Source organism: Esox lucius, chromosome 21 (genome assembly GCF_011004845.1).
Source record: "Esox lucius isolate fEsoLuc1 chromosome 21, fEsoLuc1.pri, whole genome shotgun sequence".
NCBI classification, from domain to species: Eukaryota; Metazoa; Chordata; class Actinopteri; order Esociformes; family Esocidae; genus Esox; species Esox lucius.
In genome coordinates this window covers 18,070,135-18,087,325 of record NC_047589.1, presented here as the reverse complement: position 1 = coordinate 18,087,325, position 17,191 = coordinate 18,070,135, and the positions used below count along the sequence as shown (strand labels likewise).

The window sequence follows — 17,191 nt, the reverse complement described above, 5'->3', positions numbered from 1 at the left end:
TATCAGTAGGCCTATGTGGTTGTTGTTTCAGTAGGCCTATGTGGTTGTTGTATCAGTAGGCCTATGTGGTTGTTGTATCAGTAGGCCTATGTGGTTGTTGTGTCAGTAGGGCTATGTGGCCGTTGTGTCGGTAGGCCTATGTGGTTGTTGTATCAGTAGGCTTATGTGGTTGTTGTATCAGTAGGCCTATGTGGTTGTTGTATTAGTAGGCCTACTTGGTTATTTTGTCAGTATGCCTATTTGGTTGTTGTATCAGTAGGCCTATGTGGTTGTTGTATCAGTAGACCTATGTGGTTGTTGTATCAGTAGGCCTATGTGGTTGTTGTTTCAGTAGGCTTATGTGGTTGTTGTATCAGTAGACCTATGTGGTTGTTGTGTCAGTAGGGCTATGTGGCCGTTGTGTCGGTAGGCCTATGTGGTTTTTGTATCAGTAGGCCTATGTGGTTGTTGTATCAGTAGGCATATGTGGTTGTTGTGTCAGTAGGGCTATGTGGCCGTTGTGTCGGTAGGCCTATGTGGTGGTTGTATCAGTAGGCTTATGTGGTTGTTGTATCAGTAGGCTTATGTGGTTGTTGTATCAGTAGGCCAATGTGGTTGTTGTATCAGTAGGCCTATGTGGTTGTTGTATCAGTAGGCCTATGTGGTTGTTGTGTCAGTAGGCCTATGTGGTTGTTGTATCAGTAGACCTATGTGGTTGTTGTATCAGTAGGCCTATGTGGCCGTTGTGTCAGTAGGGCTATGTGGCCGTTGTGTCGGTAGGCCTATGTGGTGGTTGTATCAGTAGACTTATTTGGTTGTTGTATCAGTAGGCCAATGTGGTTGTTGTTTCAGTAGGCCTATGTGGTTGTTGTATCAGTAGGCCTATGTGGTTGTTGTATCAGTAGACCTATATGGTTGTTGTGTCAGTAGGCCTATGTGGTTGTTGTATCCGTAGACCTATGTGGTTGTTGTATCAGTAGGCCTATGTGGCCGTTGTGTCAGTAGGGCTATGTGGCCATTGTGTTGGTAGGCCTATGTGGTGGTTGTATCAGTAGGCTTATTTGGTTGTTGTATCAGTAGGCCAATGTGGTTGTTGTTTCAGAAGGCCTATGTGGTTGTTGTATCAGTAGGCCTATGTGGTTGTTGTGTCAGTAGGCCTATGTGGTTGTTGTATCAGTAGACCTATGTGGTTGTTGTATCAGTAGGCCTATGTGGCCGTTGTGTCAGTAGGGCTATGTGGCCGTTGTGTCGGTAGGCCTATGTGGTGGTTGTATCAGTAGGCTTATGTGGTTGTTGTATCAGTAGGCCTATGTGGTTGTTGTGTCAGTAGGCCTATGTGGTTGTTGTATCAGTAGACCTATGTGGTTCTTGTATCAGTAGGCCTATGTGGCCGTTGTGTCAGTAGGGCTATGTGGCCGTTGTGTCGGTAGGCCTATGTGGTGGTTGTATCAGTAGGCTTATGTGGTTGTTGTATCTGTAGGCCAATGTGGTTGTTGTTTCAGTAGGCCTATGTGGTTGTTGTTTCAGTAGACCTATGTGGTTGTTGTGTCAGTAGGCCTATGTGGTTGTTGTATCAGTAGACCTATGTGGTTGTTGTATCAGTAGGCCTATGTGGCCGTTGTGTCAGTAGGGCTATGTGGCCGTTGTGTCGGTAGGCCTATGTGGTGGTTGTATCAGTAGGCTTATGTGGTTGTTGTATCAGTAGGCCTATGTGGTTGTTGTATCAGTAAGCCTATGTGGCCGTTGTGTCAGTAGGTCTATGTGGCCGTTGTGTCAGTAGGCCTATGTGGTTGTTGTATTAGTAGGCCTACGTGGTTATTTTGTCAGTATGCCTATTAGGTTATTTTTCAGTCGGCCTATGTAACTGCTTTCTCAGAAAGCCATTGCTCTATTAAATGTAAAGAAATGGGATGTGCTCCCTGGCTGTACACAAAATAATCACAAGACTGTGTCTAGAACCATGAATTTCTGGAGACACCTGTGCTCCATCTGACACCACTTGGCTATGAGATCAACTGAAATGTCTTAAGACCCCAAAGGCTGTGTCTATGTCACCAATTGCAGCCTATTCCTTAGTCTGGATCCATATCTTACTGCAGGGATTCACAGGTCCCCCTCCATCCTCACAGGTAATGTAACTAAAACTTAATGGGATTGTTTCGTCCAAAATTTATGTTTTTCTGAAATTTCACTTACCAAGAGATGTTCCAGAAGGCACATAGAGTCATTTTTCAAACAATCTATTATACAGCTCTGTCTCAGTCTGTAAATAGCATTATTAGCATCGTCCAAATTCATGGATGGAAAAGTTTCATAGCGATATCGCAAAGCTGCATTGCTAAAGGAAAACTACAACAAAACACTTCAAACTACATTCCGTTATCTGTCACAGTAGCATAGATTTTTTAAACTGCACACTAGCGAAACAGCCGGCGGAATTGGCTGAATTCAAACCGTCACCAGCTAACTATTTCCTATAGCCACTATACTCTGCTTCTGCAGGATGATGCTGTGTTATTAGGTGTGTTTGATAAATAAACTTAAAACTTTTGGATTTCCTTTGTTTGTATCAATGTCAACTTCTGCTTGGTCGTTTTCCAGCACGTTGATCTTGAGTTAATTTAATTTTATCCACTCTCCAATTGTTACAATACCTTTTCCTCTCCCTAGTCGTATTGTGTGTTAATCAATGGAGCAACTTCGCCAATGAGACATATAATTTTTGATACAGAGTATTGTGATCCTTGTTCACTTAGAAGAGGACTAAAGGCTAATGCAATTCCACCAAGTTACCCAGTTCAACCTGTGGAGACAAGACAGATTGTAAGTAATACCCCTGACAGTTATGTTACAATAAACAAAGTACACATTGCCTCCGGATATTCTGGGCAAGGGTTGGGGATTGACGTGTTCACCATCGCTGAGGTGACTGTCCGTGGTGAATATCAAAGACGAAAGTTTACTTGCTTTCTAGCAAGTGAATACTAACTTTCGTTTACAGCGTATACACTTACTCTTGGATTGATACAGTTGTGAACAAAACTCACCGGTAAACACAGGAAGTACCCGTTTGTTTGAAATGATAATTATATTGCGAACATTTTTACTTTATTTCGAGGAATACAACATTGTCATGTTCTTTAAGGTAAACAACACCACTTGTCTTAGTTTGGAGTGTTTTAGAGTAGCTTTCCACTTGCAATGCAGCTGTGCGATAGGGGTATGAACGGTTTCCATTCACAAATTTGGACGATGCTAATAATGCTAATTACTGACTGAGACAGAGCTGAATAATGCATTATTTTCAAAAATGACTCTATGTGCCTGCAGGAGTAAGGGGACTGTCCCCGAAATATGATTTTTGGACGAACTATCCCTTCAATAGTATTTCTCCAGAAAATATAGCCAACAATTCGCATGGTAAATGTTAGGGTTATTTAACTTCTTTTTTTCTTTTTTTTGCAGTACACCAGTGTCAGATTTTACATGAAAAAAATATAGCATTTGGGTTTTATACACAGTCATTCAACATAAAAGCACCATCATAAGTGACTACATGGGGAGCTATATCTCTGCAGAAGGTTTATCTGGTCAGTATCCCTTGTACATGTCTCACTCCATCTTGTTTTATTAATAACTTGTTATTATGACTAGAGATAATTCTAGATTTAAAAGGGTCCTATCTATCAACCCCAAAGACCTTGCATTTTATGTCCATATTCATAGTCAAACACAGCACAACAATTTAGATTTATGAATACATTGTTAGAATTCAAAAACAATATGACAAATTGTGTTTGTATTCATGGGTTTACTGACACCCTGCTTTTGAGTGGCCAGACAAGCCATGCTAGAGTGGGCCCATTTATTAACAGATATTATATAACCAAGAGAGAGTAGACACAAAGACCAGACAAGATGAAGAATGCAGCATTCTGTCAGAGGAAGTTTCTTGTCCCGAGACAGCTTTCTGATTGGAAGTAGTCCTGCTGGAAAGGTAGGAATAGGTTATTAGTTTGGGCTGGAGGGAGGCTGGGGGTAGGGGGTAACCTGCATCTGCCCTTCCTGTGAGGTCATGTGAGCAGGCAGCCTACTGGATCAGACAGGTCTCAGTGGGGGACATCAGGTGAGAAGCAACACTCTCTGACAGCTCTCTCTCTCTCTCTTACTCATTCCCCACCTCCCTCTGTTTGTCTCTTCCCCACTCACTCTTTCTCTCACAACAGTCAGCTATTACTGACCAGCCCAGTATGGTTTCTGGAACTTCCCTGAAAAAGAGAAAAAATTGTAACCTTTCTTGATATTATCAGAGGATTGTCAAGGCTTTAAATGAAGAACACCTTACAACATAAATCAATTGCATGCATTGATCATGCATGATGTGATGCTAAATCTTTAGGAAATTAGTAATGATGAAACACAAATGTGTTTAATGTTTGCTGTGTTAAACTACTGCTGTGTCTTAGCACACAGCCTATATTACTACCAGTGTTTGCAGCTATGTGGGAAAGGAAAGGGCACAAGTGTCTGTCCAAAAGTGGGAATTGCTCATGTCTAATTCTGTCTCTCACCCCAATGTCATTCCATTCATTCCCAACACATTTACAAAAAGTAGAAAGCGTTTTTTTCTTTTTTCTTTTTTATGTGAACTTGCTCATAGAAGACTTCGCAGAAGCTTTGTAAAACTGATGGGTGGATCCCAAGGAGAATTTCTAGCCCCGTGATTTGCTAATCGTGGACTTTTTTCCTTGTCATTTTTCTGTAACCGTGGGTCTGGTTTGTGGTGCTTGCCCAGCCCTCCTGTCGCTGTGGGTCCTAGGGTATCGAGTGCTCTCAGTGCCTGTTGATTAAAGCCCAAATACCTTCAGTCAGAAGGCTGGGCACTGGAAAGGAAGACCGCATAGGGGCCTGGAGTGGCTGAGAGAAGAGGCAAAAAACTCCTCACTTATGGCTGTTTAGTGCAATTATCCATCACATTTGGGATTGTGGAAGGGACGTAATTTAAAATCACTTGAAGTCGCCCAAGTTTTATTCACTTTTGTGGGCACCGACCATGGAGATGCAAAGGTGGTCCACAAGGTGGAAAACGAAAAGGTGGCTTATGGATTCCACTATTACCGCATTCATCACTTTAACCCTGGTTCTACAGGCTACACATGTCAGAGCAGGTAAGAAGAATTGCTAGGATCCCAATAAGTATGTATAAAAGTTCTACGGAGTAGGGACTGTCAGGCAGCGGCGCCAGAAACCTTTGGAACTTCGGTCAGAAAACACGATGGAGATGTGGGGACAGATATGGGGAGATCGGGGAAAGCAAGAGAATCGGGTTTTGGAAACTGTCTAGAATTAATTTGGTACTGTCATTTAGTAACGATACTTTCTATAAAAAGACAAGGAAAGACTTTCTCAATGATTCAGTAAAGTGGTTAGTGGATCTATAGCCACCAGTTAACTGAAGGTGAGGTACACTTGTACCGAAAGGTGCCCCTCTTCACAAAGTTAATTGAATCACATATTTGAAGGAGCACTTACGTTCAAAAATGTGGACACAACCTACATTTCATACAAATGACATTAGTTTCTAATATATGTAGTTAAAACTACGTCAAGGGTTTGAAATAGTTATGAAGAGTTTTATTTTATTTAGCCCATATTCTTTCAAATGCATTAAACAGCATAACTGCTAATTTCGCATGATTTAAAATTATATGCACCATACAATTAACCACATAACTTCTTTATTCGGTGTCATTCAGTCTTAATTTCGTTGGGAAGGAAAATAATCGGTGTTACTACCCATTATGAGACAGCTTAAGTGATGTAAGTTGGAGAAAAAAAAATTTGTTTCAGGTACCGGTCCGTTAGGTGTATGTGGACTTAGTTAGCTGGGTGGAATTCCGCGGGGTTTGAGGTTTCAGTCTCCGTTTGCTAAATGACTCTGCAGCAATAGTACATGCGATATTTGTTAATTTATTAATTGTGCAGAGGCGTGAGAATGTTCTAGACCGGAATTGAAAATACGATTTTCTGTTATTCGATATCATTGAACTGTGGCGTAATTATTGTAACTGGTCAAATGCTTGTGTATTGGCTATTAGGCCCATTTTGAGAAGATACCGACTACCGCGCAAAATCGGCCTTCGCTGTGGAATGTATTTTTTCTGAAATATCACCATAGCCTTGGCATTGTAAACTTGTAAATTTAAGAATGTGTGGCGATGTCAATCTGGAATCCTTTTTCAATCATTAAAGATATCGCATAGGCCTGTCGAACGTAGACGTACTCATCGATAATGAGCCTAATGCATATTCTTTTGGGAGTTGTGCAGTGTGGCAGAGCCTTCCCACTGAAGGCCATCTCTATGTCATATATGATTACCTATTTATTAATAACTATTACTTATTGTATTTAATCTTGTTGCGTTTTTATCAGGTGCGGTTCATTTTCTCGCGTTATATCGGGCCATGGATGGTGTAGGGCTCCCACGTATTGGCGCACCCTCGAGGTCTGTGACCGTGGACATTCTGATCGATGTGAGTGGTCAAGCTGCATTACTGACTTGCCAAAAGGAGCACCCTTTCTCCACACTGCCCTAGTCCGCACCGAAGCCCAACGAGAGACTGGAGGCGCTTGTGCAACACCATGCCCAACTTTCCCCCCTGAATTTGCACTTGCATGTTTGGGTTGGGGAGACAAGGTCGCGTTGTCTGAGCTCAGAGCGGTGCGCGCTTCCTCCTCGGTGGGAATGTTTCCAGTCTAAGTGCTGTGCAGTTATTTGATGATGGTTCTCTTTGCACTTCCCTATTATTTTAGTCTTCAAAGGGCTGGCCATCCGCATACAGGCCAGCCAGGCCTACTCCCATAATGGGGGGGTGAGTGAGTCACTAAGTCCAGGGCTTCAGGATCATAGACCCCTTAATACTCAACCAACTTTACATGAATACTTTTATTTGGGCTACCATATCTCTTACAACTTGATTTTATTGTAGATATTTCATTATGAGAAATGAAATATCTACAATAAAACCAGAGATGCTATTGATGCCCTCCATTCGTCTTCATTCTTATAGACATCTATTCTAATTGATCCAACTTGTAGGAAATAAAATGTATTACATTTCTTTAGAAATGTATTTCCCCTTTTAATTCTTAAAATATTTTGCAGGTGCCTGTATATACTGACCGGGACAGAACATGTCCAACAGACCGCTTCATTGTTCAAGCAATTTCCAAATAATATTCATATCTTATGGGTTACCTACTATATATAGCCTGTAGTAATGTCTTTGTGAGTTTCTCCACTGGTATTTATGGAGCATTGGGCGGTTTCTGCAAGGTGCCCTCTCTGAGCTAACAGTGTACAGACACGTTTTCACAGCCCCTGGGGCACGAGCTCCTCTCTGGTGCATTCCTGCAGACAAAGCTAGCATTTCAGAACCCTCTCTACTCTCTCTGAATGGCAACACGGACGACCAGGTCTCAGGTGAAGTGAACTTGTGTTCTATTTGGTGTCGTTCCGTTCAAGTCCTGACTGTTTCGTCAGTGACTGGCTTGATTCATATTGTCATGTTAGGAATATTTGGATGATCTGTGTTGATCATTGTGATCCCACCTTTCCCCCCTCGTGAGGGTGCTTTTGATTTTACACAAGGACATTGTCTGGACTGTATAAGCCATGCGTTCTTTTTACGTCTGTATATATATACTTTTTGAGGGATTTGTACGATACCCCAGATTTTATATAGTATGCAGTGGAATTAGAAGAGAGCAGAGTAAACATACACTTTGAAATGCTGAATGGTTTTCAGTGAAGTTTTCTTGGTATGACACACCAGCATAAAGCCGTCTTGTTTGAGTCTGGAGCGTGGAAGTCAAAGAGGGGAGAGAGTAGGGGGAGAGGGAGAGAGGGAGAGACGTTCTGGCTGAATACATTATTAGAGTCTCAGGGAGCAGCAGGTAAAATGGTTTTCTCTTTTTACCGGCCAATTTCACGTACCTATACAAATGTAAGAACCCAAAACAACATTTGGAGGAGAATATGTCCTGATTACATGATCCTCACATCCAAATAACAATCTGCCATGTTTTGGCATGAGTGCCCAAGAGGATATTTTCTGGCCTCTGTTTCTGGAACTATGTTCCAGTATAACTGTCAGAAACATGCTTGTTGTCTTGACTATTAATCTACACCCATTCATCAGTGTTAACATGACAGGTATCGCATCTCTGTATATTTTATGCTGATGCGTCAAGCTATATTTCTCCCCACCCCGATTAGTGTGTCTTTCTGAGCAGCTAAAGGCTGAAAATCACTGTAATGAAGGCCCCTTTGTGTGGGTACTATATGTTGGTGGTTTTCCCTTCGGATTATGTGGTGCCCCTTTCCCTCGAATGCCACCTAGGGACTTGGACTGGGAGATGTGTACTTATTTACGCAGTGGTGGGAGCCAATTCACACCAGCTCTTCAGATTTTAGATACTGCACACACTCATTTAGGGTTTTAGTGGATATGGGTGTATTGACGTTTCTTTGGCACCTGGGTGAGAGGGTCGCCCACCGGCCAAATAACCACACATCTGGAATACATAAGGGCTGGAGGCTGGAGTTGACTGAAGAGAGGTGCTCTTCTGAAACAAAACTCACTCACAAAGAAACTCTTCAGTTCAGTAAGAAGAGCCCAGTAGCTGGGTACTTTGCCCAATTTACAAAAGGCCCAATATGATACCCCTCTCGCTCACTCTGTTGGAACTTTACAGAGATTCTTCAGAGATTCTTTTCAACCTCTTCTATGGTTTTTCTGTTCCACTTTGAGTCAGTTTTAGCAGATATCGCTCTCTTTTACTTGAGGAGTGAGTGATTTAGTAAGGGGCTCGGCCTTGGTGTGATGAAAAGGGTATTTTCAATAGGATGGCAGACTGGTCAGCACAAAGAAGGTTTCCTAGGGGAGACAGAACAATGGATGTGACAGACCTTTGCTTTTGGGAGATTTAAGTGGGTCATGAGTTTGTTCTCATATGGTGGAATGGGCTGCTGTGGGGGTATGAGGGTTATATATATATATATATATATATATATATATATATATATATATATATATGTGGGTGTGTCTGTGTTTGTGTGTGTGTGTGTGTGTGGGGGGGGGGGTATAATTTGTCTTTGCAATGGACAGAGGCCTTAAAGCAGATTGAGTGTGAGTTAAGTTTAATTCAATGCTCGATGATGTATGAAGATGATTGTCCTTCTCCTGAGTCTATCCAGGGAAATGTTCCATAGCTGGTAGCTGCCTGACTCCTCACAAGGGGCACCCACAACATTAAGTAATAGTAACTACATTAGACTCAATGATGTAATGTAGCTATCATCAGAGTTTAAATGATCACAGCAGTTTCTTCCCCTGACAACAATCACTTATCTATGACTAGTGATATTAAAGGTTAAAAGCATACGTCAGGACCTAAATGTTGCGGAATAAGAAAAGATTTTGAACCACAAATAAGCTGCACCATTTCCTTTTCTATCATCTCTGACATATACCCAGGCTAAAAATAAAATGATTTGTTGTGTATGTGCTAGATAGTAGACTACAGTAGTTAGTACTGAAGAAATTCATGTATTCATGGAATTAATTTCATGTGGAAACAAGGAAATACTCCCCCATATGCTCCATTGAGCAGAATTAAGCAGGTCAGTATAGTTTGGAGATGGAATGTCTGCCTGAGTGTTTCGAGAGGTCCTTGTATAAAGTAGTTAAAGAAACCTCTGAATGATCGGTCCGGCGCGTGGCAAACCAAACAGTGGTTTTAGACCAGTCACAGAAATCCTAGCTGATGCTTTTGGACAGCTCGGTCTGGTTCTGCACCGTGTAAAAACAGATTAATGTTCTAGCCCCTTAAGAATCCGGTAGAATATTCCTTGTTAACTCTGTTTATTATTCTATTGCAAATTGTATTACAAGTCTCATTTTAAAAGTCCTTTCTCATGACTTTCAGTCTTGGCAGAGTTTTCCCCAATAACTTGAACTCTTGGAATACTTCACTTTCCAGTCTCCTATCGTAGATCTAATCTTAAAACTGATAATGTATTTGGATGATAATGATCACCATCCCAGCTTTCCCATGAATATGTCCCAGTAGAATGTAGTATTACATACACATTTATGTGAAGAAATATGCATTTTGTAGCATCAGATTAGAGTGACCAGGAAACCTACAGTACATATTGCCTGTGACCCTTATCAAAGTAAACCCACTGTATATCCGAGACTCTGTGAAACCTGTGTATCCAAGACACCCTCTAAGATTGGAGGGTAACATCCTTTTTTTTATATAGATACATCAAATGGTACAGTAAATTCACCCACAATAATTGATATGTGGGTGAATGCTTCTGTCTTTTTTCATTTTGTTTAAATACATTTTTTCTTTATATGGTTACCACCAGAGTGGGAATATTCAGTAAGGAAAGGTTGTTTCTTAATAAAATAATTTGATAACTCCACTCATTTGAGGAGTTCCCTTACAGGTGGTTTATTGGATTGATTAAATTAATGGTATGAGGCCATTTTCATGAAGGAAACAGTAGCTTGTTATTATGTGCGATAAAAAGTGCAGAGCCATGACAATGCGCCTGGCTTCTGAGGTTTTGCTCCAATCATACAGCACATCATTGTTCTATCTTCTCCCCAGCAGCTGAACCAGTGGACGTGCTAAAAGTATTAGAATTTCACAATGCACCTGAAGGAGTTAGTAGAACATCAGGGTTTTGCACAAACCGAAGAGCATCTAAGCCGGACACAGCCTACAGAGTTGGAAAACAGGCCCAGATCAGTGCCCCCACCAAGCAGCTATTCCCAGGTAAGATAAACCCTATCCTTCCATCCATGCACCCCCTTCTCCTTGTCCCTCCCTGTCCTGCCCCACATCCTGGCTGTGCGAAGTGCACGTTTTTAAAGGTGCCTTTTGTTGGTCCAGTCAAAGCTTTTGACAGGAGGCGCCGTCCCTGATCTGATATTGTGACGGGGCTGTATTTCTACCTCAGAGTGTTTTCAATGTACCCAAAGAGAGACAGAATCTGGAAGAGGAACTACCCTGAAAACAAACATGAGTTATTTGGACATTGCTGGATCATCACTAGGTTGTCATGGTCCCCTGGACGTTGTTCAGATCGTCATCTGTTTGCTGTGTTGTTAGTCTAACCTCAGGAAAGTGGTGGTGTCTTTCTGAAGCAGACACACAGCAGAATGCTATTCTGCACTAGTCTGCTTTTGTCCCTTTGAGACCATTGATGACATGTCTATTGCCCACTGAGCTGGAATTAAAAGTAGCAAGAGTAGTTAGTCCTTAAAGATTGTATTTTGCTAATTTACTTATGAAGGTTGTTCGTTAACAGTGTGGAGGGCATGTGCACGTTCAAGGTGATATTAGTCATTGCCAAGTTTACATTGGAAGAGAGGATGGAATGGGTTAAGAAATTAATTGGCAGTCACATGCATCTTTTTTGCTAATTTGCTAATGGGGAATTCTTTACATGTTATTAATTCTGTAGATATTCCATTAAATCTAATTTAATGGATGGATATTTTTTGCCCTCCAATTAGATTTTTCCAGGAGGAGAATAATACTCTAAAGAAGTTGGTATATAACACATGCAATATCATTGCTTTCTAAAATTAGCAGAACTCCCCATCATGTGAATGCCCATTTATTAGTCGTAAAAATGTGCCAATGTCTGTCTGGGTGCGAGAATGGTTGTAGGTCACATTAGAACACATGAGACACTAAACCAAACGTCTAAAGCAATTTGTCTTTATGCGTTGATCCCGTGAAGAAGTGAATGTCTAAGCCAGCCCTGTGTGTTGTGTAGGGGGTGTGTTTCCTGAGGACTTCTCCATCCTGACCACCCTGAGGCCCAAGGCCGGCATCCAGTCCTTCCTGCTGTCTGTTTACAGTGAGCAGGGCGTCCAGCAGCTGGGGGTGGAAGTGGGCCGCTCACCCGTCTTCCTGTATGAGGACCAGAGCGGCAAGCCCGCTCCAGAGGACTACCCCCTCTTCCGCTCTCTCAACCTGGCTGACGGGAGGTAAGTCGAGCCTGAAACCCACTCCCACTTCTCACAGAGACCAGGGGGAGCGTTTGAAGGGAGGGGGAGAGGGAGCAGGTGTGGAAAAGGAGACGATTGCTGTTCTCTGAGTGGGAGGGAGGCTGGCAATTGCAGGTTTGCGGAGTGACCTTGGGGAAGGAGGCTGCTTGCTTAGCTTCTCCATCCACATCTGGACAGAGCATGTATTCAGTTGGTCAGAGAGGCACCTGACCATCCATTTGGTTGTTGGCTACGTGTGTTTTTTGTCTTAAATAGGTTGACATGTCTGTTATTACAGCAAGACCAAGGTTGCCATCTCAAATTTGAAAGTCTCAAACAGAGAGAGAGGGTGCGTATGTGTATGTATACAGTGCCTGTACAGTGGACGGAGGACAGAGCATATCCCTCTTAAAAGTGAGTATAGTGTGTAGAGTGGAAATGAATCCTACTTCAAATGCATGAAACTCTGAGGAACTGTTACAAGTAAATGTGTAAAAACCTTCATTGGAGCATACACTGCATTCACATGGAAGCACAAGCGGAAAACAAACTGAATCGTCTTCACTTCATCACTCCGGTGGCCATCATTGGATTAAGATCCCTGTGGGGTTAGCATTAGGTCCTGGTCGGCAACACAGGGGATAGGAGGGTTACAGGGATCCTGGGTAGTATCAGCAGGACACAGGGCTACAACGGGTCAGAGACAGTGGATTAGTGGGCCGCAACCTGACCTCAGCCATGAACCCCGTGCCTCTGTGTGTTTTTTTAAAAAGGGGAATGTACATACGGGTTGGAGATTATTTGCAGAGAGTCTCTTAGCTTCCGTCAGTAGCTGACTGATTATCTGCTCAGGGTTCGGAAATCCCGGAATTCTGCCTGGGAGCCTGAGCTTAGTGTGCATGAGCCCGTGGCGAAACAAACAAGTGGTGGGGACGCTGAGAAAATGCCCTTTTTCTTCTTAACATGGCGTTTTATTACGTCTCTGTGTCTTGTTAAGTCCGCCTAAGCGGACAAACGTTGTGTTGTGTTTTTTTCTGCAGCAGTATAGTTTGTTTTCCTAAGCTTAAAGTGAAGCTGTAATCCAGTCAGTGAACCTTTGTGGCCTAGATAGATATAAGTATGAGATCTCCTGCTTAAAGTGGAATGTCACATGGAGATACATCATAGTTCCACAGGTTAGCCAGGGCAAAATAAACTTTCTATATTTTTTTTTATTACATTTTAATCATATAAAGGATTTTTAGAAAATCTTTTAACATCCAACTGCAAATACTTGCGCCATCTGAAGACAGGAAGAGACAAGACCGCCTTTCTAATGTTCCAAAACACAAATAAATAATGTATCCTCCACTGGCTTACTTTGTGTTGGTACAGTGGGATGCTTTAGTGCTCTGTGCAGTTTTGGAGGGTTACTGTGCTCTCTGGCTGTGACCTGGCAGTCCAGCGCTAGGCCTCCGTCTGAAGGAGTTATAACTAAAGCTGCCAACGTTCCCCTAGACCGTGGTAAACTGACAGAATTGTGTCCTTCAAAGGAGAGCTATTTCAACACTGACAACGTGCCTGCTGAGGCGTTTGTTACATGTGTACGTGCGTTCCCTTTGTAGGTATTGACAAACATCATAATGAGCATTTGCTTAACTTTAATCATTATAGACAAGCTGGCTTAAGACAGCCATGTCGGATCACTTTTTGTGATCCGATCAGTACCCGCTCCCATCCTGCTCCTCTTCTTCTTCCTCCTCCTCTTCCTCATCCTCCCAGTGTTTTGACTGTGTGCCTTCTGCTTCCTCTTGCTCTTTTCTGACACACACTTTCCACAATGTTCAGCATGTCTGTCATGCTGAGTTACCCAGTAGGAGGATTAAGTTTGGAGTTTAATGAGTATAATCCAATGTTAAAGAGGGCCAGAGTGTGAGGGCAAGAATGTGCTCAACCGGCTGGCCTGGCTGCCTGGCCTGGCTTCCTGGCCTGGACTGGGAAATAGCCGTCTAGTTCTACTGGTGGCAAACTGGAAGAAGCTTGGAACGTGTTGGGTTCAGGTGTGACCATGCTGGTTAAGCCTTGTAGCGTTTCCCAAATTGCCCCTATTTCAAATGGAGCATTCTACTTCTGAGCAGAGTACAGTGGCCCCTATGTTCTCATGTAGGGATGTTATATTTGTGAGACACTGATTCTGTTTGTGGAGGCTTTTATTAGTCTGGTTATCCTACATTAAAGGCTGTCGGCCAATCAGTTGTATCCCTAGTTTGGGTACCTTTCTGGTTTAACCAGGTTAGGGTTTTTGCCACTGTCTAATCTGAACTTCTCTTACCACGTATCTTGTTTCTCTTGTTTTTTGTGACAGGTGGCATCGTGTGGCCATCAGTGTGGAAAAGCAGCAGGTCACCATCATCGTGGACTGTAAGCAGAAGATCTCCAAACCTCTCCTCAGGAGTGGCCAGTCCTCCATCAACACCAATGGCATCACTGTGTTCGGAACCAGAATATTGGACGAGGAAGTCTTCCAGGTAACGAGGTTATGTTGGATATAAGGCTGTAATTTACATTCTGTTTGGTTGATGTGACATGGCGATTTACTCCCTATCCCCAAGCTAATTGCAAATAGCACATGGAGCCTGGAAACAATGACTCAAATACGGCTGTGTGAGAGTGAGATAAACTAGGTGCATAGCTATCTTTGTCCCTGTTGATACAAACTTTTGAATTAAACAATTTCTTGGTCATTGTATTTGTCCTTTTTAATACTTTATGAGCAGGAGCGTGCTGGAGACTGAATGATACACTGTATATTTGTGTTTGCACAAAGGGTGTTCATTTAGAAGTATGTTTGTGTTTGTAGTCTTTGTAACCCATTGGTTTAGGTTGCGAGAAACCTCTCCAACATCTTGCTTGATTGTACTTCAGAAGTGTAGAAACCTTAGAGCCTTTCATCTCAAACGATATACAATACATAAGGTGTACAATACTGTGCAAAAGGCATGTGTGAACTAAAGCCATTTATTTGGGTAGTGTGTTTTATATATGTTTATTCGTTTTTACAAATAAACACTTCCCAAATAAATGGCTTGAGTTCATCTTTTAGGTGCCTAAGATGTTTATGCAGTACTCTAAATGATCAAACAGGAACGGCATCTGTAAGACATACGTAGAAATAATCACCCACAGCCTAACAGTTTTATGCAGCTAACGTTCAGCCCTTGCTGCTCTGCTGTATACTGCATGAATGGAGAGGTGCTCATCTCCGTGACTGTGGCCGTGTCCTGAATGAAACCCCATAACCCATTTAGTGCAGTACCTTTGGCCAAGGCTCTGGTCAAATGTATCATGCTGCATAGTTAATAGTGTTCCATTTTAGGACGTAGACCCCATAAGCTATGGTGAATCTCCTTTGATGTAACTTGAAAACAAATGTGGGGATAATAAGTCCAGTCTGTGTCTACCTTAAGTGGGATCAGGACTACTGTGCATTCAACACTATACAGTATGTGCTAGCTTATGCCATTTTCCACAGCAGACGGTAATATTGGATGTCACTAAGCTGAATGCTCATAAGAGAATGGGTAGTTCCTGATGAATAGCCGCCTATGGCTTTCCTCAGTATTCATTAGCAGCCTGATGTTAAACCTCTGTGGCCATAAGATAAGCAAGCTTGTAATTAAATATGAAGACCGAACCCTACTGTTAGGCGAAGTCACGCTTTAGTTTTGGAACCCCCAACATGTTTGGTGCTTGAGATTTTTGAAGAGGAAGTAGAATTTCAAACGGGCCCTGAAACTACGAGTGAAATGATTGATGTGTAGTAAAATGACTGGCAGTGGATCGATTGTTACACGAAATATATTGAAATGCAAGTCGTTTGGGGCGGATAAGGTCATCACTGTGGTGAGGATGTATACAGAGGGCTGTTTGACTGTGAGGGAGTGGGTTTGTGTATGTTTACGGGGGCTGGGGAGTTGGCCTGTGATTCCTCATTATTCCCTGGTCCTATCTGTGGGCTGACTGCTGCTGCTGGGTCTTCAAAGCCATTTTACACAGTGCCATGTCATCACCTTGGTGATTTCGGGTATGGTCGGGAGAGACATTCATTAGTACTAGGGTTGTTTGGTGCAAACGGTCAGTGAGACATTCAGTAGTAGGGTTGTTTGGTACCGTGTCAGTCAGGTTGTTACACTCTGTGTTGGAAGGTGGAATACTTTTTGTTGAGGCGTCTTAATGTTGCCTTCTTGAGGATGCATTTAGGTTACTGATCTTTTCTTAAGTAAAATATAATTGTTATAATTGATTTCACTTCCCCATGCTAATATGTGATTCAGTTTAAACCATAACAACACCCTTTGTTTCACAACAGACCATAAGCAACGCATTAGTTTCACATATGTGATTTCAAAAAACATGCACAGTAATCCTAACATCCTTGTTTCTTTTAAGTGGTCAGTTTTGATTAGATGTTTAGCTAGGCCAGAACCCAACGCACATACGAGGGATAGTAGTTCCAGTGAGAAGCTGGCTTTTGGAATACCTTAGAAAGAGAGCCATAGGACCAAGGTAACAGGGTACTCTCTGTGTGAGTCTGAAACAGAACTCCTGTCTGTTCTCTGTGTATTTCTGTAGCAACCTAGCTTCACAGTGTTCGGGTTCAGAGGAAATACCTGAGGATTTTCTGTGGGATTCCCATATTTAAAACAGGGCATTTTTATAACATATTATGCAAATGACAAATATACACTAGTCATTATGTCTAACTAAGAAACTCATACTTTGAACTCAGAACGTTCCATCTAAATCGACCTAATTCTTTGATAAGCTGCTATTAGCATACGATATCTGCGTGACGATGTCTGAGGGGTCGAGTTAGCCATACAGGACTGAGTGGATGAATGAGAGCCTTTCATTGCCCCTTCAGACCTTCCTCACCCCCTTTCCCCCTTTCCTCCTCCCCCTTCTACTGCCCCCCTACGGAGCCACAGCCATGAGACAGCTTATTCATCACAAGTTGACGTTACCTGTCAGGGGCAGACTTCAGCCCTCTCCTCCCCCTCTTCTCCGCTCTGTGTCCTTTGTTCCTGACTGACATGCATTCCTCACTGCTTAATTCGTCCTGGCAGGGTGACAACGTTGTTGCCCACAGACTGTT

General features: G+C 42.5%; 1 protein-coding gene across 6 annotated transcripts in view; it reads left to right on the top strand.

Moving 5' to 3' along the window:
• Nucleotides 1-4,722: 4,722 nt before the first annotated feature.
• col11a1a (collagen, type XI, alpha 1a) overlaps nucleotides 4,723-17,191 on the top strand; it is a 73,785-nt gene continuing 61,316 nt past the window's right edge. For 2 of the 6 annotated variants that reach the window (XM_020041974.3, XM_010891159.4), the window contains exons 1-4: nucleotides 4,725-5,147; nucleotides 10,667-10,834; nucleotides 11,844-12,057; nucleotides 14,402-14,564. In XM_020041974.3, coding sequence (XP_019897533.1) covers nucleotides 5,033-5,147; nucleotides 10,667-10,834; nucleotides 11,844-12,057; nucleotides 14,402-14,564 — 660 coding nt within the window. In that variant the 5' untranslated portion in view covers nucleotides 4,725-5,032. Of the gene's footprint in view, nucleotides 5,148-10,666; nucleotides 10,835-11,843; nucleotides 12,058-14,401; nucleotides 14,565-17,191 lie in introns of all 6 variants that reach the window. The other 4 variants (XM_010891160.4, XM_010891161.4, XM_020041975.3 and 1 more) reach the window with 4 other exon arrangements.